Source organism: Pelophylax lessonae (assembly GCF_965119305.1).
Source record: "Pelophylax lessonae genome assembly, chromosome: 8".
NCBI classification, from domain to species: Eukaryota; Metazoa; Chordata; class Amphibia; order Anura; family Ranidae; genus Pelophylax; species Pelophylax lessonae.
Genome location: NC_138775.1, coordinates 16,684,652 through 16,708,686, shown reverse-complemented (window position 1 = coordinate 16,708,686; position 24,035 = coordinate 16,684,652). Strand labels below are relative to the sequence as shown.

The 24,035-nt window shown below is 46.9% G+C and overlaps 1 protein-coding gene across 1 annotated transcript in view; it reads right to left on the bottom strand.

The window, feature by feature from the left end:
* GGA1 (golgi associated, gamma adaptin ear containing, ARF binding protein 1) overlaps positions 1–14,036 on the bottom strand; it is a 46,667-nt gene extending 32,631 nt beyond the window's left edge. The window contains exons 1-3 of the mRNA XM_082265754.1: positions 13,941–14,036; positions 12,602–12,686; positions 1,689–1,764 (exon numbers count right to left, since the gene is read on the bottom strand). Coding sequence (XP_082121880.1) covers positions 1,689–1,764; positions 12,602–12,686; positions 13,941–13,971 — 192 coding nt within the window. The 5' untranslated portion in view covers positions 13,972–14,036. The remainder of the gene's footprint in view (positions 1–1,688; positions 1,765–12,601; positions 12,687–13,940) is intronic.
* Between the last annotated feature and the right edge of the window lie 9,999 nt (positions 14,037–24,035).

Genomic DNA, 24,035 nt, shown 5'->3' with positions numbered 1-24,035 from the left:
GGGTGGGACACAGGGTAGAGGACCAATGCGTGTGCTGTAGGCCGGATACAGAGGAAGGGGGGGGGTCGATGTTTGTGCTGGGGTGGGACACAGGGTAGAGACCAATGTTTGTGCTGTGGGCCGGAATCAGAGGAGGGGCCGATGTTCATGCTGGGGGTGAGACACAGGGTAGAGACCAATGTGTGTGCTAGGGGAGGATAAGGGGAAGAAAGCAATGTGTGTGCCAGTGGCGGGATACAGGGAAGGGACTAACCTGTGCTGGAAGAGGGATACACAGGGGAGGGATCAATGCTGGTGCTGGGGGTGGGATATAGTGAACATACCAATGTGTGAGCTGTGCTCAGGATACAGGGGAGGGACCAATGTGTGTGCTAGGGGTGAGAAACAGGTTACGAAAGAAGAGGATGGCCACACATCACAATGAGATTAATGCTTATCAAGTTTCTTTATGGTCACCTAGCCAGACAAATATCACAGGGACGTTGTTGACGCGTTTCACACAAGCAGTTCGTGCTTGTTCACAACGTTGTGAACAAGCACGAACTGCTCATGTGAAACACGTCAACAACGTCCCTGTGATATTTGTCTGACTTGGTGACAAAGAAACTTGAAAAGCATTCATCTCGTTGTGGCATGCGGCCATCCTCTTCTTTCGTACAGCTCCTATTGACGGTGGGGAGCCGGTGCAAGCACCTGCTGCGGTCTGCTGATTATTTAATTGCTTGAGCTGCGTGTGCCCCTCAATTGGACGGTAAGATACAGGGGGCAGGACAAGGGTGGGTTAGACCAATGTGTGTGCTGGGGGTGGAGCATAGGAGAGACCAGAGTGTGTGCTGGGGGAGGGATACAGGAGAGGGACCAATGTGTGGACTGGGGGAGGGACACAGGGGAGAGAACAATGAGTGTCAGAGGAGGCATAGAGGGGAGGAACCAATGTGTGTGCTGGGGGTGGAGCATAGTAGAGACCAGTGTGTGTGTGCTGGGGGAGGGATTCAGGAGAGGGACCAATGTGTGGACTGGGAGAGGGACACAGGGGACAGAACAATGAGTGCTGGAGGAGGCATAGAGGGGAGGAACCAATGTGTGTGCTGGGGGTGGAGCATAGGAGAGACCAGAGTGTGTGCTGGGGGAGGGATTCAGGAGAGGGACCAATGTGTGGACTGGGGGAGGAACACAGGGGACAGAACAATGAGTGCTGGAGGAGGCATAGAGGGGAGGAACCAATGTGTGTGCTGAGGGTGGGGCATAGAAGAGACCAGTGTGTGCGCTGGGGGAGGGATTCGGGAGAGGGACCAATGTGTGGACTGGGGGAGGAACACAGGGGACAGAACAATGAGTGCTGGAGGAGGCATAGAGGGGAGGAACCAATATGTGTGTTGGGGATGGGACAAAGCACCTCTTTTAACAAGGTGTCGGCCTCTGCACAGCCAATCAAAGAGTAGTGTTTATACAGCACCTCCCCTAACAAGCGGTCGTTCTCAGCATAGCCAATCACAGTTCAGACTTCAGACCCAAGCACTACCAACCCTTACTGCAACTCCGGCCAAAACAGAAGTGTGTTTCGGAAGAAAGTGTACACCCCTACAAGGTCTTCCACCCCCCTCCCCCTGTAAATCTTCAACAAGCCCCTCCCCCATACATTCCCAGAATTTGTATACATCTAACAGAAGATAAAACAATGAAGTCACCGTCAGAGCTTGCATGGCCTCCCACTCCTGAGGGGACTGGATCTTGTGCGCCAGGAGCCGCGTGGCCAGCTGAGGCCTGGAAGAAGAAAAACTCCGTATTAGTGACCAATATTACAGAGGAACTCCGCCTACATAGATTTTTTAACCACTTCAGCCCCGGAAGGTTTAAACCCCCCCCCCTTACCAGGCCATTTTTTGCGATACGGCACTGCGTTACTGTAACGGACAATTGCAACGCTGCACCCAAATAAAATTTATGTCCCTTTTTTCCCACAAATAGAGCTTTCTTTTGATGGTATTTGATCACCTCTTTGGTTTTTATTTTTTGCGCTAGAAACAAAAAATATATATTTTTTACTTTTCTGCTACAAAACATCCAATAAAGAAATGTAAAAAAATTGAATTTCTTCATCAGTTTAGGCCAAAATATATTCTGCTACATATTTTTGGTTAAAAAATCCCAATAAGTGTATATTGATTGGTTTGTGTAAAAGTTATCGCGTCTACAAACGAAGGGATATTTATTTTTTTATTTTTTTTTACTAGTAATGGCAGCGATCAGCAATTTTTAGCAGGACTGCGACATTGCGGCGGACAGTGTTAAAAAAAATGCACTGTCACTGTACTAATGACACTGGCAGGGAAGGGGTTAACATCAGGGGCAATCACAGGGTTAAATGTGCTCCTAGGCCAGTGATGGCGAACCTTGGCTCCCCAGAGGTTTTGGAACTACATTTCCCATGATGCTCCCCTACACTGCAGAGTGCATGAGTATCATGGGAAATGTAGTTCCAAAACCTCTGGGGGTGCCAAGGTTCACCATCACTGTCCTAGGGAGTGCTTTTTTGGCGGTGAAAAGACAGGGATTCGTGTTCCTGCTTAGCAGAAACACAGGATCTCTGTCTCCTCTACTAGCAGAACGGCAATCTGGCTTGTTTACATAAGCAGACGGCCGTTTTGTCTCTCTCTGGAACGATCGGCGGGTCCCGGTGGACATCAGGTCTGCCTGACCCGCTGATTGCCTCATGCTGTGTCCAGCGCCGCAGACCCAGAAAAGCGAAATCATGTACCTGTACGCGATTTCACGCAGGAGAGCCACCGCCCCGCAGTATATATACCTGGGGCGGTCGGCAAGTGGGTAAAGGAACACATATACTGATATCATAAAGAGGAGCTCTGCCAATATATAATGATCTCTAATCATAAAAAGGAGCTCCATCAACACATATTATTAATCACTTCTGGACCGGAAGGATTTGCCCCCTTTAATGACCAGGCCATTTTTTTGCAATTCGGCACTGCGTTAATTTAACTGAAAATTGCGACGGTCATGCGATCATGTACCCAAATAAAATTCATGTCTTCTTTTCCCTATAAATAGAGCTTTCTTTTGGTGGTATTTGATCACCTGTGTGATTTTTATTTTTTGCTCTATAAAACAAAAAAGAGCGACAATTCTGAAAAAAAAAAAAAAATTAAAAAAAATTTATATACACACACACACACACACACACATACATGCACATACACACACACATATGTATACACACATACACACATTATACATATACATATACATACAGGGCTTGACAAATTTGCCTGAAATCTAGGAGCCAGCTAAAAAAGTTAGGAGCCAGTTTTTTTTTCTTTTTTTTTTTTTTAAACTAACAACCAAGCTTTATTTAATAAAACGGATACTAAATTTACACATAAATACGGCTAGAACCCCACTCTCCTCTATAGCGCAATTGGATGGAAACAGACTGTCTGTCTCTTTCCATCCGATGCCATCTGATCCGATCCACGGGATGGATAGATAATAGAACCACCATCCGTCTGTTTTTGGAGGACAGGGTCAGATGGCGGCAGATTACCACTCCATAGAGGAGAATGAAGGGTCCGATCAGGTCTGTCTGAAAAACTGACAGGCGGACCCGATCAGACAGCCCGTGTGAAAGGGGCCTTCGGCTGTGGCACGGCGATGAGGAAAAAAAAAAAATAAATAAATATATATATATATTTTAATAATAAGAATTGAAAAAAAAAAAAAAAAAAGAAAAAAGGTTTTTTTTTTTTTAATTTAAAAAATAAATTAATAATAATAACCACACTCCCTGTCCACTTACCTTTAAGCAAAGGTAACTGGACAGAGAGATGAAGCCTGCAAAAACTTCCCATCTCCTTCCAATGAGCAGATGAGAGGGAAGGCATTGAGAACATGCATTACTCCCGGCCACCACAAGAGGGCGCCTCATCTCACAGAAGAAGGCCGAAAAGCCGGGGCCTCAATTTATGGACGGCGTGGAAGTCCGTGCACTCGGGAAAGAAGGTGGGGGCGCAAAAGGGACAGGACACCTCCCGCAGGGCACCCCAGGCGCCAGGTCGCTAATTCTAGTCGCAAATGCTACCTGGCGCCCGGGTTTTGTCGAGGCCTGTTATATATATAATTTATATATACACACACATACATACACGTATACACATATACATATATATATATACACACACACATATATATATATATATATATATATATATATATATATATATATATATATATATATATATATATATATATATATATATATATATATATACACACACACACACACACACACACACACACACATATACATACATACATACACACATATTATAATATATACACACACAAACATATATATATTTCACATTCTGTTATATAACATTCTCCAATTTTTTTCATCCTTTTAGGCCAATTTGTATTCTGCTACATATTTTTGGTAAAAAAAAAAAAATCCCAATAAGTGTATTGTGATTGGTTTGCCCAAAAGTTATCGCATCTACAAACTAGGGGAAAAATTTATGTCATTTTTATTTATTATTACTAGAAATGGCAGCGATCAGCTATTTTTAGCGGGACTGTGACATTGTGGAGGACAGATCGGACCCCTAACTGACATTTATGGGAGGACCAGTGACATTAATACAGTAATCAGGGCTAAAAATATGCACTGTTACTGTACTAATGACACTGGCAGGGAAGGGGTTAAAACAGGGGTGATCAAAGGGTTAAGTGCAAGCCTAGGGGGTGTTTTCTAACTGTATGGGGGCGTGGCTTATGAAATGAACACAGAGACCTGTGATCCTATATAGAAGGAGGACAGGCACTCTATGATCATTTCAGAGAGAAGAACGGTCAGCTGTGTTTACAACACCGGCCCCGTGGATCTCCGCTGCCTAGTGGGGGCAGGTACGGCAGATCGCGCAGCATATGTTCGGCAGGAGGCCGGCAGGTGGTTAAAGGGCCCCACTTAAAGGGATATCATAAAGAGGAACTCTGCCTAGACATTCTATTGCATTTACAGATCTGATATCATAAATAGGAGCTCCACCTAAATATATTATTACATACAGTGCATCTGGAAATTATTCAACGCGCTTCACTTTTTCCACATTTTGTTATGTTACAGCCTTATTCCAAAATGGATTACATTTTGTTATTTTCCTCAAAATTCTACAAACAATCCCCCATAATGACAACGTGAATGAAGTTTGTTTTAAATCTTTGGAAATGTATTAAAAATAAAAAAAATCCCATGTACAGAAGTATCACAGCCTTTGCCATGGCACTCAAAATAGAGCTCAGGTGCATCCTGTTTACACTGATCATCCTTGAGATGTTTCTACAACTTGATTGGAGTCCCCCTGTGGTAAATTCAGTTGATTGGGCATGATTTGTAAAGGCACACACCTGTCTATATAATGTCCCATAGTTATCAGTGCATGCAAAAAGGAATGGACAGAGGGCGCACCAGCCTAGCACATTATCTTTAAAACAGTTTATTGTTAACATACGTACACATTATACTCACAAGACAATTGTGAAACATGGGCAAGTATAAGCAATATGGGACCACCGAGGATCTCCACTGGGCGTCATCTGCTACCGCAGGATGTGGAAGGATGTGGATCAGAGCTCTGATGAAGGGGGAACACCCCGAAACACGTAAGCGTTTTTTTGGAGGTCCACATCCTTCCATGGCCTGCGGTAGGAGAGGACGCCCAGTGGAGATCCTCGGTGGTCCCATATTGCTTATACTTGCCCATGTTTCACAATTGCTTTGTGAGTATAATGAGTATGTATAGGTTAACAATAAACTGTTTTAAAGATAATGCGCTAGGCTGGTGTGCCCTCTGTCCATTCCTTTTGCAGAACCTGTTTGGGTTACCACGACCCGTTGAGAGTGGCAGCACAGCCGGAATAACTTCAATCAGACCCAAATCGCATTTTTTGGGATACTACCCGCAAGGCCACCCCTCAAGCGCAGGAGTCAATTGCTTTTAGTTATCAGTGCATGTCAGAGCACAAACCAAGCCATGAAGTCCAAGGAACTGTGTGTAGGTCTCCGAGACATGATTATATGGAGGCACAGATCGGGGGGAGAGGGAGGGGAAGGGTGCAGAAACATTTCTGCAGCATTGAAGGTCCCAATGAGCACAGTGGCCTCCATCATCTGTAAATGGAAGAAGTTTGGAGCCACCAGGACTCTTCCTAGAGCGGGCCGCCCCGACCAAACTGAGCAATCGGGATAGAAGGGCCTGCACGGTTTAGGAGATATTTGCAATGCATGCAGCCGCTGACGCTGGCGGCGCATGCACACTGAAGGTCCAGCGGACCTTCAGAGTTCCTTGCCGGGAAGTTGCCGGAAAGTTAACCCCCTGCGCACATGTGTGGGAGTGACGTCATTGCGGCTCCGGCCACTCACAGTGCCAGAGCCGCGAACCTGGAAGAGACGATTCATGTCCGCTCCCACAGCGGTGTCGGGGCTTCGTTTTAAAGCGGAGTTCCAGCCATTCACTCACCTGTCCAACGGTCCAGCGATGCGGCTGCCCGAAGCCTCGATCCTCTCCCTCGGCGCCAGCATCACTGCTGTGGGCACCCGGCTGTGACAGTTTGCGGCTTCACAGCCGGGTACCCACTGCGCATGCGCGAGTCGCGCTGCGCGTCTTGATCGGCCGGCAATCTTCTGGGACCTCTGACGTGTCCCAGAAGATTGCAGGGAGGGAGGGGGAGAGGAGAACTTCCGTTCAGGGCGCCGCGGCGCTCCGAGCGGAAGTGGGAGCGGGTACATGTCAAAACTAGGTACCCGCTTATCCCCCCAAAAAAATGACATGCCAAATGTGGCATGTCAGGGGGTCAGGACTCCCTAAAGCGGAAGTTCCAATTTTGGGTGGAACTCCGCTTTAAGGTTAAGTGTTTCATAATGAGCTAGTATGCGATGCATACTAGCTCATTATGCCTTTGTCTTGCAGGTTTTTTTTTTTTTTTTATACTACTGCTTTAAGAGGTCCAGCAAAGAAGAATGGGAGAAACTGCCCAAAAAATAGGTGTGCCAAGCTTGTAGCATCATACTCAGAAAGACTTAAGGCTGTAATTGGTGCCAAAGGGGCTTCACCAAAGTATTGATCAAAGGGTGTGAATACTTCTGTACATGGGATTTCGTTTTATTTTTAATAAATTTGCAAAGATTTCAAACAAACTTCTCGCACATTGTCATTATGGGGAATTGTTTGTAGAATAAGGCTGACAAAAAATGTGGAAAAAGTGAAGCGCTGTGAATACTTTCCGGATGCTCCGTATACCAAACTAATATATATATAAAAAAGAAGTTCCGCTTAGATATATTATTATATATACAGATCTGATATCATAAATAGGAGCTCCGCCTAGACATATTATTACATATGCAGATCTGTATTTGTTTTAATATATAGTTGTAAAAAAATAAAAAACAGTTTAATTATAATATCCTATTTACAAGCACAAAAATATTAGGTTTGCAAACTAAATCCATCCATCCATTATTTTATTATTTTTTTAAATCCATCCATTAATTTACAATTTTTTTTTTTTAAAATCGATCCATTCATTTTGACACATTAGTATCATGGCGTGCCTTACAACCTCTTATAGAGAGCTCCTGTGGTCTCTTAAAGAGGAACTTCACCTAAAAAGGGAAGTTCTGCTGATCTTCCGCCTCCTCCCCGCTCCCTCCCTTTTCTTTTTATTTCTGACAGGCACCCTTTTTAGAAAATATGCACTTTAATGAATTAAGCGCTTCCGTACCGCCCACCGTGTATTGACGTTGGTACTTTGACGTCACATACCGGGGTTATGGCAGGCGATCCGGAATCTGATAAAAGTGATCTCGGCGGAGGATTCCCGGTCGTTTTCCCCCCCTTACTGGGAGCAGTCGGTAGAGGTGAAAACGATCGGATTCCGATGCACAGGAAGTCGAGTGAGGGCAAGATGCCCCACCACTCAACTCTATGCCCCTGGAGGATCAGAGCTATGTCAAATGTCACTTTCGCCCAACAGCCTTAAAGCGGAGTTCCACCCAAAAGTGGAGTCCTGACCCCCTGACATGCCACATTTGGCATGTCATTTTTTTGGGGGGGGGGGGGGGGGGTACCTAGTTTTGACAGGTACCCGCTCCCACTTCCGCTCGGAGCGCCGCGGCGCCCTGAGCGGAAGTTCTCCTCTCCCCCTCCCTCCCTGCAATCTTCTGGGACACGTCAGAGGTCCCAGAAGATTGCCGGCCAATCAAGACGCGCAGCGCGACTCGCGCATGCGCAGTGGGTACCCGGCTGTGAAGCCGCAAACTGTCACAGACGGGTGCCCACAGCAGTGATGCCGGCGCTGAGGGAGAGGTTAGAGGCTTCGGGCGGCCGCATCGCTGGACCGTTGGACAGGTGAGTGAATGGCTGGAACTCCGCTTTAACCACTTAAGCCCCAGAAGATTTGGCTTCCCAATGACCAGGCCCTATTTTGCGATTCGGCATTGCGTTACTTTAACGGACAATTGCGCAGTTGTGCGACGCTGTACCTAAATAAAATTGACGTCCTTATTTTCCCACAAACAGAGCTTTCTTTTGGTGGTATTTGATCACCTCTGCGATTTTTATTTTTTGCGCTATAAACAAAAAAACGAGCGACAATTTTGAAAAAACAACAATATTTTTCACATTCTTTTTTTTTTTATGAATTTCTCAAAATTTTTTAACATTTTAGGCCAATTGGTTTTCTGCTACATATTTTTGGGTAAAGAAATAAATAAAATAATCGCAATAAGCGTATTTTGATTGGTTTGAGCAAAAGTTATTGTGTTCACTAACTACGGGAAAGATTTATGTCATTTTTATTGTTTTTTTTTTTTTTTACTAGTAATGGCAGCGATCTGCGATTTTTTTTGAGGGACTGCAACATTGCGGCGGACAGATCGGACCCTTGACTGACATTTTTGGGGTTACCAGTGACATTACTACAGTAATCAATGCTATAAATATGCACTGTTACTGTAAAAATTACACTGGCAGGGAAGGGGTTAACAGTATGTGTGACCAAGGGGTTAAATGTAAGCCTAGGGGCGTGATTCTAACTGTCAGGGGGGCGTGGCTAGTGAAGTAATCACAGAGACATGCGATCCTACATAGCAGGATCACATAGCCTCTGTGATCACTTCAGGGAGAATGACAGACGGCTGTGTTTACATCAGCCGTCTGTCCTTCTCTCTCAGCTGCGGGAGATTGCGAGTGGCCGGTGGCCATCTGAGCCTCTGGTCACACACACTGACTCCCCAGCTAACGAGCGGGGCGGGAGCGCGCTGGCCGCGGCGCATGCGCGCCCCCTAGAGTCTCCTGAGCGAGCGATGTAGTATAACGTTGCTTTGCCCAGGAGCGCCTGACTGCCGCAGTAAAACTGCGGTGGGCTTATTTTTTTTTTTTTTTTTATGGCAAAAGTAAAATTAAATATTTTTATTTTCTTTGCTTGTAAGTGTAAATGAGAGATCTGAGGTCTTTTTGACCCCAGATCTCATTAAAAAGAGGACCTGTCTTATTTTTATTACAAGGGACATTTACATTCCTTGTAATAGGAAAAAAGTAATGACAAAAAAGAAAAAGAAGAAAAAGAAAGAAAAAAAAAAGAAAAGAAAAAATAAGAAAAATTTAAAGCGCCCTGTCCCTCCGAGCTCGCGCGCAAAAGCGAATACATAGCAAGTCGCTCCCACATGTGTAAATTGTGTACAAACCACACATGTGAGGTATCGCCGCGATAACCTGCGATTTACAGGTAACCTGTAAACATTTTTAAAGCGTCGGCTATGGAGATTTTTAAGTAGCAATGTTTGTCGCCATTAAATGAGCGTGCGCAACTTTGACATGTTAGATATTACATTTACTTGGCGCTAACATCAAAAATTGGGCTAACTTTACTGTTTTCTTATTTTTTAATTAAAAAAAAGTGTATTTTCTCCCAAAAATTTGAAAGACCATTTCAGGCTCCTCCACCCCAAACTCACTCATCCATGTCTTTATGGACCTTGCTTTGTGCACTGGTGTGCAGTCATGTTGGAACAGGGAGGGGCTGTCCCCAAACTCCTCCCACAAAGTTGGGAGCATGAAATCGTCCAAAATGTCTTGTTATGCTGGCGCCTTAGGAGTAGTGACGGGCTCGGGCGTGTTCAGATCGATTGGTGGTGTGCAGTGCCGGCTTCTTGGCGTGCTCAATGCGAACACGTCTGAGCCCATCACTACTTAAAGCGGAGTTCCAACCAAAAGTGGAACTTCCGCTTTAGGCAGTCCTAACCCCATGCCACATTTGGCATGTCATTTTTTTGGGGGGGGGGGGGGGGGGCGGGTACCTAGTTCTGACAGGTACCCGCTCCCACTTCCGCTCGGAGCGCCCTGAGCGGAAGTTCTCCTCTCCCCCTCCCTCCCTGCAATCTTCTGGGACATGTCAGAGGTCCCAGAAGATTGCCGGCCAATCACGACGCGTAGCGCAACTCGCGCATGCGCAGTGCGTACCCGGCTGTGAAGCCCAAAACTGTCACAGCCGGGTGCCCACACCAGAGATGCCGGCGCCGCAGAGCAGAGGGAGAAGAGAGAGGCTTCGGGCGGCCGCATCGCTGGACCGTTGGACAGGTGAGTGTGTGTTTAGGCTGGAACTCCGCTTTAAGAGTTCCCTTCATTAGAATGAATGGCCAGGTCCAACCCTTTGAAAAACAACCCCACACCATAATCCCCCCTTCACTAAATGATTAGGACCAGCGCACAAAGCAAGGTCCGCAAAGACATGGATGAGCGAGTAAACTTGAAGAGTGACGTCATCGCGCCCCCAGCCACTCTTGTAGCGGGAAGCCACGAACCCAGAAGGAAGACCGGGTGAAGACGTGGTGGAGGAATCTGACTGGCCTGCACAGAGTCCTGACCTCAACCCGACAGAACACCTTTGGGATGAATTATAGGGGAGACTGTGAGCCAGGCCTTCTCCTCCAACCTCAGTGCCTGACCTCACAAATGTGCTTCTGGAAGAATGGTCAAACATGCCCATAGACACACTCCTAAACCTTGTGAACAGCCTTCCCAGAAGAGTTGAAGCTGTTATAGCTGCAAAGGATGGGCCAACTCAATATTGAACCCTACAGACTAAGACTGGGATGCCATTAAAGTTCATGTGTGTGTAAAGGGAGGCGTCCCAATACTTTTGACAAGATAGTGTATAAGAAGACAGTAGAAGAACGCAGCAGATTTTGGAGCTCTCAGGGTGAGATCTATTACAGCAGCTGGGGACTGATAGTTAAAAGGATAGGGCGGGTCATCACAATATACAGATCTGTAATCTCAAAGGGGAAATCCTATGAGATAAGATAAGGAGGGTGAGAGGGCTCTTGCCTGAGCACAGAAGGGTTACGGTGTCCTGACACCTCTAAAATAAAGTCACGCTGCAGAGGCTTAACTAGAACCTTTAGGGCTCTGGTGCAATAAGCAATGAAGGGCCCCCTGACCCAAGCCCAGGGCCCTTTTCTCCCATTGTGGGGCCCTTAATTATGGTCCCACAACAGGACTTCCCTTACATCAGAGTTCCCAGTATTCCCAAATCCCCCTTTACATCAGAGTTTCCCTGTACAGTACATCAGAGTCCACTGGATTTGCCTTACAATGCAAACAGAAACTCTGAGCACCCTAAAGGTAAAGGGGAACCCTGGGCACCCTGAGGTAAAGGGGAACCCTGAGGTAAAGGGGCACCCTGAGGTAAAGGGGCACCCTGAGGTAAAGGGGAACTCTGGGCACCCTGAGGTAAAGGGGAACTCTGGGCACCCTGAGGTAAAGGGGAACTCTGGGCACCCTGAGGTAAAGGGGAACCCTGGGCACCCTGAGGTAAAGGGGAACCCTGGGCACCCTGAGGTAAAGGGGAACCCTGGGCACCCTGAGGTAAAGGGGAACCCTGGGCACCCTGAGGTAAAGGGGAACCCTGGGCACCCTGAAGTAAAGGGGAACCCTGGGCACCCTGAGGTAAAGGGGAACCCTGGGCACCCTGAGGTAAAGGGGAACTCTAGTGTAAGAGGTTCTCTGGTCACCAGAGTCCCCCTTTTACATCAGAGTTCCCCTTTACAGTATATCAGAGTCCGCAGGGTTCGCACAGGTGACCAAATACCACCAAAAGAAAGCTCTATTTGTGAGAAAAATAGGACATCAATTTTATTTGGGTACAGCGTCGCACGACCGCACAATTGTCAGTTAAAATAACGCAAAAAAAAAAAAAAAAATGTGCATTTATTATTATTATTATTTTTTTTCTTAGGAACTTAGGCTTTAAAGGGCCGCCATATACTGATAATATAGGAGGCGCTTCACCTGATATCATACAGAGGAGCTCTGTCTAGATTATTAGAGGGCCACCATATAGGATATCATAAAGATCGGTTCCCCCGGATACATTGTTACATATACTGATCTCTGATCATACAGCGTAGCTCTTCCTGGATACATTGTTACATATACTGATCTCTGATCATACAGTGGAGCTCTTCCTGGATACATTGTTACAGGCCTGCACTATTATGAAGTGATGATGGTGGTAGTAGTCGTACCCCTCCAGGTCACGGTTGAGTTGATGACAGAACGCCTCCACATCTTCCCAGCTCTGCTCCTTGTTCAGGGGGTTTGTAGCGCGATCTGTGGAACAAAGAAAGAACATAAAAAATCGAATTTACGGACTACAATCTCCTCCCCGGGGGGTCATGAGGACCACCAGAACCCCAGATACAGATATGAGGACCATCAGAATCCCAGATACAGACACGAGAACCATTGGGACACCCGACACAAACATGAGGAGCACCGGAACCCCCGACACAGACACGACGAGCACCGGAACCCCCAACACAGGCACGACGAGCACCGGAACCCCCAACACAGGCACGACGAGCACCGGAACCCCCGACACGAGGAGCACCGGAACCCCCGACACAGGCACGAGGAGCACCGGAACCCCCGACACGAGGAGCACCGGAACCCCCGACACGAGGAGCACCGGAACCCCCGACACGAGGAGCACCGGAACCCCCGACACAGGCACGAGGAGCACCAGAACCCCCGACACGAGGAGCACCGGAACCCCCGACACAGGCACGAGGAGCACCGGAACCCCCGACACAGGCACGAGGAGCACCAGAACCCCCGACACAGGCACGAGGAGCACCAGAACCCCCGACACAGGCACGAGGAGCACCGGAACCCCCGACACAGGCACGAGGAGCACCGGAACCCCCGACAGGCACGAGGAGCACCGGAACCCCCGACACATGCACGAGGAGCACCGGAAACCCCCGACACAGGCACGAGGAGCACCGGAAACCCCCGACACAGGCACGAGGAGCACCGGAAACCCCCGACACAGACATGAGGAGCACCGGAAACCCCCGACACAGGCACGAGGAGCACCGGAAACCCCCGACACAGACATGAGGAGCACCGGAAACCCCCGACACAGGCACGAGGAGCACCGGAAACCCCCGACACAGGCACGAGGATACCGGAAACCCCCGACACAGGCACGAGGAGCACCGGAACCCCTAACACAGGCACGAGGAGCACCGGAAACCCGCAGCGCAAACATGAGGAGCACCGGAACCCCCGACACAGACATGAGGAGCACCGGAACCCGGGACTTTGTATCTCTCAGGACACATATGGGAACCCTCTTGCTTTGAGGGGGGGTTGGGGTGAACACTGTGTGAGAAGCCTCTGATGGAAGCTGCACAGACATTACACCCAGTCCCCATGTCCCACCCTGACACCAACTCGTGACATCACCCTAGAAGTGACGTCACACGGACAGGAAGTTGAAGAGAAGATGCAGTCTGCAGGAAACCTGCACAGAGGACTCCCCCCGTCTGCCCCACCCACGGCCCGGTCCCCCGCACTCACTAATCCGCGCCTCCAGGCTCTCCTCCTCCATCCTCCGCCGCCGCACCGGCTACTTCCTGGTCTCACAGCCACTTCCGCCAGCACAACATCCCTCCACGTCACTTCCGCCCACACTTACAATACCAGCACTACATTCCGCGCAAGTCCGGAAGCGTCTATGTTGCCTGAAATGCCCGACGCCGTCCAGCCGCTAGAGGCAGCAGAGCAATCTCCTTCCTACTACCAGAGAGGGCTGACTATCACTGTATAGATAGTTCATGCCTTTCTGGTGGTTGGATGTTGGTAGTGCGGTACCCACTGGTGGTAGGAGAGTGGTAGTGCAGCTCTCCATTGATTTCCCTGATCACTGAAAGTAAAAAATAAAAAAGTCCAAAAAGTAATTTTTGCCCCCTTTGGGCTTAAATAAAAAGTAATAAAAAACTAAAATAAAGAGTAAAAAATTAAAGTTACACCCAAGCACCCAAAATGTCCAAAAACATTTTTTAATGAACCCTCCACCCCCATCTTCATGCACATACATACATAAATACACATCAGGGGCGCCTGCGCACAAAAAATTGATTTTGCTACACATGCAAAACGCCAAAGTGAGATCAATAATTCTTAATAATAAGTTCATAAATCAAGGTTATCCGTGGCTTTTAAAGCACCCCCTATGGAAAATATACGGTGCCAAAGCTTGTCATCATTTTACCGCTGCAAAAAATTTTAACGTGTCGGGAATCTATTTACTCAGTGCAACTTCTTATATATTTTACAAAAAACAAAATCTGGGTGATACATTACCTTTATGTGCCACAAAAATAATGTTAATGTGTTTTTTTTTTTTTTTTTTAATTTTGCATGTAATATTTTGTTGTGTAAATATCATGTGACATAAAAAAAATCAGAACTACCGCCATTTTATTCTCCAGGGTCTCTGCTTTCAGAAACTGTATGATGTTTGGGGGGTGTTATGTCATTTTTAGGTGCTAAATGGAGTTTTAACCCCTTCCAGTAAACCCATGTATCTGTAGCTGTACCTCGGCTTGAAGAAGTGGTTGTACCGGGGTGATGCCTGCAGCTAGAGGAATCCCCCCGGTACCGTTTATTTAGAGCCGGCGGTCGGCTTTCTGATGATAACAACGGATGCGGCTCAGTAGCCCCTCCCCTCGTTTTGCCCGTGTCACCTGTCCCACTGGGAGACCCGAGCAACCAACCGGCACGTCCGCCGGATTTTTAGGGTCCCAAATCAAGCCAAATTCGGCTTCAATCGGGTCTCCGATCAAGAAACCCGGAAGGGACGTGACTTCCGGTTTACTCGGCTGCCAATGGCGCAGATTTAAAAAAAAGTGACATTATTCAAAAATGCAGATTTTGCCGTTTTGAATACTTTTAAGTGCAAAAGGAGGGATTTGGGGGTCACCTGTCACTGCCTATTACTGTCACATGGGATGTCTACATTCCTTGTGACAGCAATAAAAGTGATCAGATTATTATTATTTTTTTTTTTTTAGAGGAACAGTGAAAAAATTATTAAAAAATAAAATAAATAGGAAAAAACAAAAATTATTAAAGCGCCCCCTTCCCCCGTGTGCTAGCGCTCCAAAGAAAACGCATACATAAGTCTCACCCGCAAATGTAAATGGTGTTCAAATCAGATATGTGAGGTATCGCCGCGATAGTCAGAGCGAGAGCAAGAATTCCAGCAAAAGATCTCCTCTGTAACTCTAAACTGCTAACCGTTAAAATTATAAAAGCGTCACCTTTTCAAGTGCCGTAGTTTGTAGCCATTCCTTTATAACACTGTAGTCACTTTATACACAATTCATTTATTATATGGTCTTTAAATTTATTTTTTAATATGCAATAAGGGTAATAGCGCCTCACCACAACACGTCGCCTATGGAGATTTTTAAATACCGTAGTTTGTCGCCATTCCACGGGTGTGCGCAATTTTAAACCGCAACATGTTAAGTATCTATTTACTCAGCGTGACATCATCTTTCACATTATACAAAACAATTGGGGTAACTTTACTGTTTAGTTTTTTTTTTTTATTCAGTGAAGTGTATTTTTTCCAAAAAATTGCGTTTGAAAGACCACTGCGAAAATACCGTGAGACATAAAACATTGCAACGACTACCATTTTATTCTCCAGAGTCTTTGTTAAAAAATATATATAATAATGTTTGGGGGTTCTATGAAATTTTCTAGCAAAAAATACTGATTTTAACTTGTAAACAACATGTGTGAGAAATAGGCCCGGTCCTTAACCACTTTACCCCCGGAGGATTTTGCTGTCTTACGTCTGGGCCACTTTTTGCGATTCGGCACTGTGCGACTTTAACTGACAATTGCGCGGTCGTGCGACGCCGTACCCATACGAAATTTACGTCATTTTTTTCCCACAAACAGAGCTTTCTTTTGGTGGTGTTTGATCACCTGTGCGATTTTTACTTTTTGCGCTATAAACAAAAAAAATAGCGTAAATTTTGAAAAAATAACAATATTTTTCACATTTTTTTTATATGAAATTCCCCCCCAAAAAAATGTAAAAATCCATTTTTTTTTTAATTTTTGGCCAATTTGTTTTCTGCTACATATTTTTGGTAAAAAAAAAATCCCAATAAGCGTATTTTGATTGGTTTGCACAAAAGTTATTGCGTTTACTAACTAGGGGAAAGATTTATGTCATTTTTGGTGTTTTTTTTTTAACGAGTAATGGCGGCGATCTGCGATTTTTTTGCGGTACTGCGACATTGTGGCGGACAGATCGGACCCTTGACTGACATTTTTGACACTTTTGGGGGTACCAGTGACATTACTGCAGTAATCAGTGCTATATATATGCACTGTTACTGTAAAGATGACACTGGCAGGGAAGGGGTTAATTTTATTAGAGAGGAAGGGGTTAATGTATGCCTGGTGCTTACTGACGTGTGTGGGGGGAGGTGACTGAGTGACACAAGGACAGATCGCATGTTGAGCTATGCTGAACCCTGCAATCTGACCCTGCCTGTCACTTAGGAGATCCGCCCGCTTTGTTTACACAAGCGGGCGGATCTCCAAACTCGATTCCCCGACGATCGGGGAAGAGCAGCGGCGATCGCCGCCGCTCCTCCCCTGGCCCGACTCCCACTGTGACTGAAAACAGCGGGAGCGAGCCTCCGGCGGCGCGCGAGCGCCGCCCACAAGGGGAGGAGTCCAGCGACGTAGGTCTACGTCGCTGGACGGAATCGAGCCACTTTGCCGCAGTACAGTCAACGTGACCGGTCGGCAAGTGGTTAAGGCCCCTTTCACACCAGCGGGCCGTTCAGATCCACCTGTCACTTTTTTTTGGCGGATCTTAACGGTCCCCCCATGCATCTCTATGGGGCATCGGATGTCAGCGGAGACATGTCCGCTGACATCCAATCCGGTCCGTCAAATCTGGATGGATGGAAACCCTATTTTCCATCTGTCCAGCAGATGGGATCGGATGAGAATGGACAGACGGTCCGTTCTCATCCGATTCCCCCATAGAGAACAGCGGGGACCTGACAGCTGTGTCTCCGCACACAGCGTGGGGACGGAGCTGTCATCCGCCTGCTTAGCGGGGGATTGGCGGATCGATACCCCGCTGAGAAAAACGGAGTCCGCCGACGGACTCCAAGTGTGAAAGGGGCCTAAGTGATTAAACTTTAATGTGCGATTATTACATCCTCTGGATGGAAGCGTGTTGCTGATTTCGAAATGGCCAGCAGAGGAGTGTTAATTTTGATTTAGTTTAAGTCATGGTCTTATGACTAAAATGCCCTTTAAGTTTTAGCCGTATTTTAGTCATCTGAATTGTTTTAGTTGTATTCGTATTTTAGTCATCTGAATTGTTTTAGTTTTAGTCGTATTTTAGTCGACTAAAATAGTGTTAATTTAGTAGACGAAAATATTTTAGTCGGGGAAATTAACACTGCCTGTCACTGCCTATTACTGTCACAAGGGATGTTAACATTCCTTGTGACAGCAATAAAAGTGATCAGATTTTTTTTTTTTTTTTTTTAAAAAAGGGACAGTGAAAAAAATAAAAAAATAAAATAAATAGGAAAAAAAATAAAAAAATTTTAAAGCGCCCCTGTCTCCGTGTGCTCGCACACCAAGGAAAAAGCATACGAAAGTCGCGCCCGCAAATGTAAACGGTGTTCAAATCAGACATGTGATGTATTGCCGTGATCGCCAGAGTGAGAGCAATAATTCTAGCAAAAGACCTCCTCTAACTCTAAACTGGTAACCAATAAACATTTTTAAAGCGTCGCCTATATACCAAGGATTCCCAAATGACTGCACTCCAGTTGTTCAGGAACTACAATTCCCATCATGCCTAGTCATGTCTGTGAATGTCAGAGTTTTACAATGCCTCATGGGATGTGTAGTTCCGCAACAGCTGCAGGGCCGTAGTTTGGGAATCCCTGCTATATACAACTTCCTCACCACAACACGTCGCCTGTGGAGATTTTTAAATACCGTATTTTGTTCCAATTCCACGAGTTTGTGCAATTTTAATCCATAACATGTTAGGTATCTATTTACTCAGCGTGACATCATCTTTCACAGTATGTAAAAACGTTGCGCTAAATTCACTGTTTTAAATTTTTTAAATTCAAGAAAGTGTATTGTTTTTTAAAAAAATTGCATTTGAAAGACCGCTGCGCAAATACTGTGTGACATAAAATATTGCAACAACCGCCATTTTATTCTCCAGAGTCCTTTCAAAAAAAAAAAAAAAATATATATATATATATATATATATACATTTATTTATTTATTTTTTTTGGAAAGGACTCTGGAGAATAAAATGGCGGTTGTTGCAATATTTTATGTCACACAGTATTTGCGCAGCGGTCTTTCAAATGCAATTTACACAAGCGGGCGGATCTCCACACTCGATTCCCCGACGATCGGGGAAGAGCGGCGGTGATCACCGCCGCTCCTCCCCTGGCCCGACTCCCGCTGTGACTGAATACAGCGGGAGCGAGCCTCCGGCGGCGCGCGCGCGCCGCCGAGAAGTGGGAGTGTCTGCCGACGTAGGTCTACGTCGCCAGACCTACAAGAGCCACTTTGCCGCAGTAGAGCTCTAGTGAGCAGCGGTAAAGTGGTTAATGAACTTTCATCCACACATTTTTTAAGAATTCACAATTTTTATTGCACTTATATTTATTTGAATGCATAGTTTTATATTTTTATTCTGATATATTGGGAAATTAATTTAGAACGCACACATACATACTTTGAGCACTTTGGAATTTATTGCACATTGCACTTATACAGTAAACTGCACATAGCAAGAAAAGGATTCCCCTAAGGGGTTGGGACTTTGCAGGCATGCAAAAAGATTTTTTTATAAAGGTAAACAAGTAGTCAATTTTATTGGTACAAAGGTTTCATACACGAAAATAACATAGGATAATTAACCACTTGCCGCCCGCCCACCGTCAAATTACGGCGGGGCGGTGCAGCCATTGTTCTGGGCGGACGTCATATCGTGTGCGCGCCGCCCTGCACTGTCGGTGGCGACGTGTCCTCGGGACACAGCGCGTCACTGGCAGGGGGGAAACAGCCAATGGGCATGGCTGTTTCCCACGTGATCGGCTGTGTTCCCATCACACAGCCGATCACAATGGGAAAGCCCGGAAGAAGACTGCGCATGCGCGATCGGGAGCGTGCAGCGTGGTCATGTCGGTGGCGCTGTGTTCCCTAGGAACACAGCTAGTCACCGGCAGTAGTAAACAGTCACTGACCACCGATCACAAAGATGCAGAGCCAGCAACAGTGAGTTACTGCTCTGTGTACCACTACCTGTCACAATGTAAAAGCACAAAAATAAAGGTCCCCACACAGTCCTCAGCCCCCCCCCCAATTGCACCTGTCACCCAACAGTCACCTCATCAGTGCCCAGAAATTGCCACCCATAAGGCTACGTTCACATGTGAGCGTAGCGATCGCGGGCAGAATCACAGCGATTCTGCCCGCGATCCGGAAATCATTGCAAATCGCGCAAACAACGCATGACGCCCAAAAAAGGTACAAGAGCTTCTTTGGGACATCATGCGTTGTTTGCGCGATGTTACCTCGATTCGGCAGGCTGAAATTGCGGCAACATCGCACAGCGTTTGGGGTGCTATTGCAAATCATGGGCAACGCACAGGCGTCCAGCGATTTGCAATGATTTCCGGATCGCTGCGCTCACATGTGAACGTAGCCTAAAGTGCACCTGTCACCAGAGACTGCCATCAGTACCGCCGTGCACCATCGCCTGTCACCTGTCACCCATGGGTGACCATCGCCCGTCACCTGTCACCCCATCAATCACCGTCACCTGTCACCCCATCAGTCATCGTCACTTGTCACCCCATCAATCATCGTCACTTGTCACCCCATCAGTGATCGTCATCTGTCACCCCATCAATCATCGTCACCTGTCACCCCCATCAGTGATCGTCATCTGTCACCCCATCAATCATCGTCACCTGTCACCCCATCAGTCATCGTCACCTGTCACCCCATCAGTCATTTTCATCTGTCACCCCATCAGTGATCGTCATCTGTCACCCCATCAGTGATCGTCATCTGTCACCCCATCAGTCATCGTCACCTGTCACCCCATCAGTCATTGTCATCTGTCACCCCATCAGTGATCGTCATCTGTCACCCCATCAGTGATCGTCATCTGTCACCCCATCAATCATCGTCACCTGTCGCCCCATCAGTCATCGTCACCTGTCACCCCATCAGTCATTGTCATCTGTCACCCCATCAGTTATCGTCACCTGTCACCCCATCAGTCATCGTCACCTGTCACCCCATCAGTCATCGTCACCTGTCACCCCATCAGTCATCGTCACCTGTCACCCCATCAGTCATCGTCATCTGTCAACCCATCAGTCATCGTCATCTGTCACCCCATCAGTCATCGTCACCTGTCACCCCATCAGTCATCGTCACCTGTCACCCCATCAGTCATTGTCATCTGTCACCCCATCAGTCATCGTCACCTGCCACCTATCAGTCACCTGCCACCCATCAGTGATCATCCGCAGTCAACTGTCACCCGTCACACAGCCCATCACAGCCAGCATGTCAAAAAGGATGTACGGCAGCGAGGAGGCCCTTCAGGTCCTCTCCATGACTGATGAGAGCACCGGGGAGCTCTCATCAGTATCCGAATCCAATTCCGAATCCGATTCGGAATTTGAAATGGCTAATAGTAGCGGATCGGAGATGGACTCGGACTATTCCTGTACACTTTCCTTTATACAATGTATTTTGGGGTGCAATTTTTTGCTATATACATGCAACCACTTACCGACCGCCTAACGGCTATAGGCGTCGGCCATTAAAAGCTAAATACTGGGGTTATGGCAGCAGATAGCCCCCATAACCCCGGTATTTTTTTAAACGGCGAGCGGTCGGCTTTCAGATAAGGGTGGTCCCAGTGGCGGATTCGCCGCTGAATTACCCTTACGGTGCAGGGGAAGAGGTGCCCCTCCCGCCGCGTCCCAGACGTTTTCCCAGCTTACCGGACCCGCCGGCAGCGGGGAAAACTATCCGGTCCAAGATCCTCAGAGACAGGAAGTCGAGTGAGGGCAAGATGGCCCTCACTCGACTCAATGGTCTTGGAGGACCGGAGCTATGTCAAAAGTCGTTGCCTAGCAACCGGTTTAAAGGGCCACTTTTTTTTTTTCTTCTTCTTTTTCAACAATTTTTTTTTCTTTTTTAGTGTAGTTGTGAGGTGTGAGGTCTTTTTGACCCCAGATCTCACAATAAAGAGGACCTGTCATGCCTATTTCTATTACAAAGGATGTTTACATTCCTTGTAATAGGAATAAAAATTATCAAAACGTTTTTTTTTTTTAAAACTGTGTAAAAATAAAAAACGAATAAATAAAATAAATAGGGAAAAAAAAAATTAAAGCGCCTGTCTCCGTTAGCTCGCGCGCAGAAGCGAACGCATACGCAAGTCCCGCCCACATATGTAAACAGTGTTCAAACCATACATGTGAGGTAATTGTCATTCAAAGTGTGAGAGCGCTGAAAGCTGAAAATCGGTCTGGGCAGGAAGGGGGTGAAAGTGCACGGTAGGCAAGTGGTTAAAGCGGAGTTCCACCCAAAAGTGGAACTTCCGCTTTAGGGAGTCCTGACCCCCCGACATGCCACATTTGGCATGTCATTTTTTGGGGGGGGGAGCGGGTACCTAGTTTTGACAGGTACCCGCTCCCACTTCCGCTCAAAGCGCCGCGGCGCCCTGAGCGGAAGTTCTCCTCTCCCCCTCCCTCCCTGCAATCTTCTGGGACACGTCAGAGGTCCCAGAAGATTGCCGGCCAATCACGGCGCGCAGCGCGACTCGCGCATGCGCAGTGGGCACCCGGCTGTGAAGCCGCAAACTGTAACAGCCGGGTGCCCACAGCAGTGATGCCGGCGCCGTGGGAGAGGATCGAGGCTTCCGGCGGCCGCATCGCTGGACCGTTGGACAGGTGAGTAAATGGCTGGAACTCCGCTTTAAGCAAACAGTTTAGTCATAAAAAGCACAGCACAGATGCAAGGTTAGCAAGACAACAGCAAAAGAATACCCAACGCATTTCAAAGCGAATGTGTGCTTCTTCTTCAGGGGTAAAGAACTGTATGCTGCAGAGCTGATTCTGCAATAGGGTGATATAAAGTCACATTAATACAGATAATTTACAATATATATGATATAAACAGAATCTTAATAGGATTGAAAAACTCACATCATCCGTGATTGTGTTAAATTCCCTGTTTGCTGAATATAAAAACAATGACCCATTCTGAGAGAACTACCCGCAGGGCTCAAGAGGGAATGGCCAGGATCCTTAAAGCGGAATTCCAGGCACAAAAACATTTTTTCAATGAACATAACCCCGGGACAGTCAGGGCTAGTACATTCCACAATGGCTAGCCTCTGATCTGTCCCGGTTCGCACTTACCTGCAAGAAGAAATACTCACTTATAAAATTTCTTCTACAGCGTTGCCATCTCTCATCTGTTGTGGGCAGCTGAAGCCAGCGCGATCCTCTTCTGCGTCCTCTTCTCCCAGAATGCGCCTTCACCGGCCCCTCTCTTCACTTCCGGTGCGGCGCCGCATTCCTACACAGCTTCTGGGCATGCCCAGAAGCTGTTTAGCAGGGAATGCGGCGTCGCACCGGAAGTGACGAGCGGGGCCGATGCCGTCGCATTGATTCCTGGGAGTGATGACGTTCAGCTCCCAGGAATCATTGCAAACCGGAAGTGACGGCGCGGGGCGCGGCCACAGAGGGAGGAAGTGGAAAATAGGTGAGTATTTCTTTCTACAATTACAAGGTAAGTAAAAAAAAAAAAATAATCCTAACTATCCAATTCCTTTTCAGGTGAAAAAGAGCAAGCGGATGGCCACAAAATCGATTAGGTCGATTTTGTGCCCGGAACTCCGCTTTAATATAGAAGAGTAATTCTCTGTTAATAAAAGCACGTCAGCAGTTGCGATCCACAGTTCACCATCTGCAAGTGGCTGGAGTCCAATAGTGGAGGAACCCAGGTTGGAAGGATAAAGCATGTAAATCCTGAGTGCAAAAAACGCTTCAAGTTAGAGAAAGAACTTAAAGTGGAGTTCCACCCATTTTAGTAACTTTAGATGTATGTAATCCCCTTTAAAACTATTTTTACCAATGGAAACTTTTTTTTTTTTTGCTAGTAAATACCTTATTTTCTTCTTCATTCATCCTCTCCTCACTTCCGGGTCCGACCGCCGATCGGCGATTACGTCATTCGGCGATTCGCAGGGGGTGCTGGGATGGCATGAAATCTTGCATTATTACACAGGAGCTGAGCTGTTTGTATTGAGGCCGTGCTCTGCCCCGCCTCCGCCCCGCCTCCTCTCAGTGAGCTGTACTGTATGGATTGTATTGAGGCCATGCTCTGCCCCGCCTCCAACAACAAACAAACACAAGGGCGCACCGGCCTAGTGCATTATCATTTAGATGGTTTATTTAAAAAAAGGGATTAAAAATACTCACAAACGAGTTCTTGTTAAAAGCATGTCACAAAAGGAACGCATCCTCAGTAAAAGTATCCGAGGATGAGTAGTCC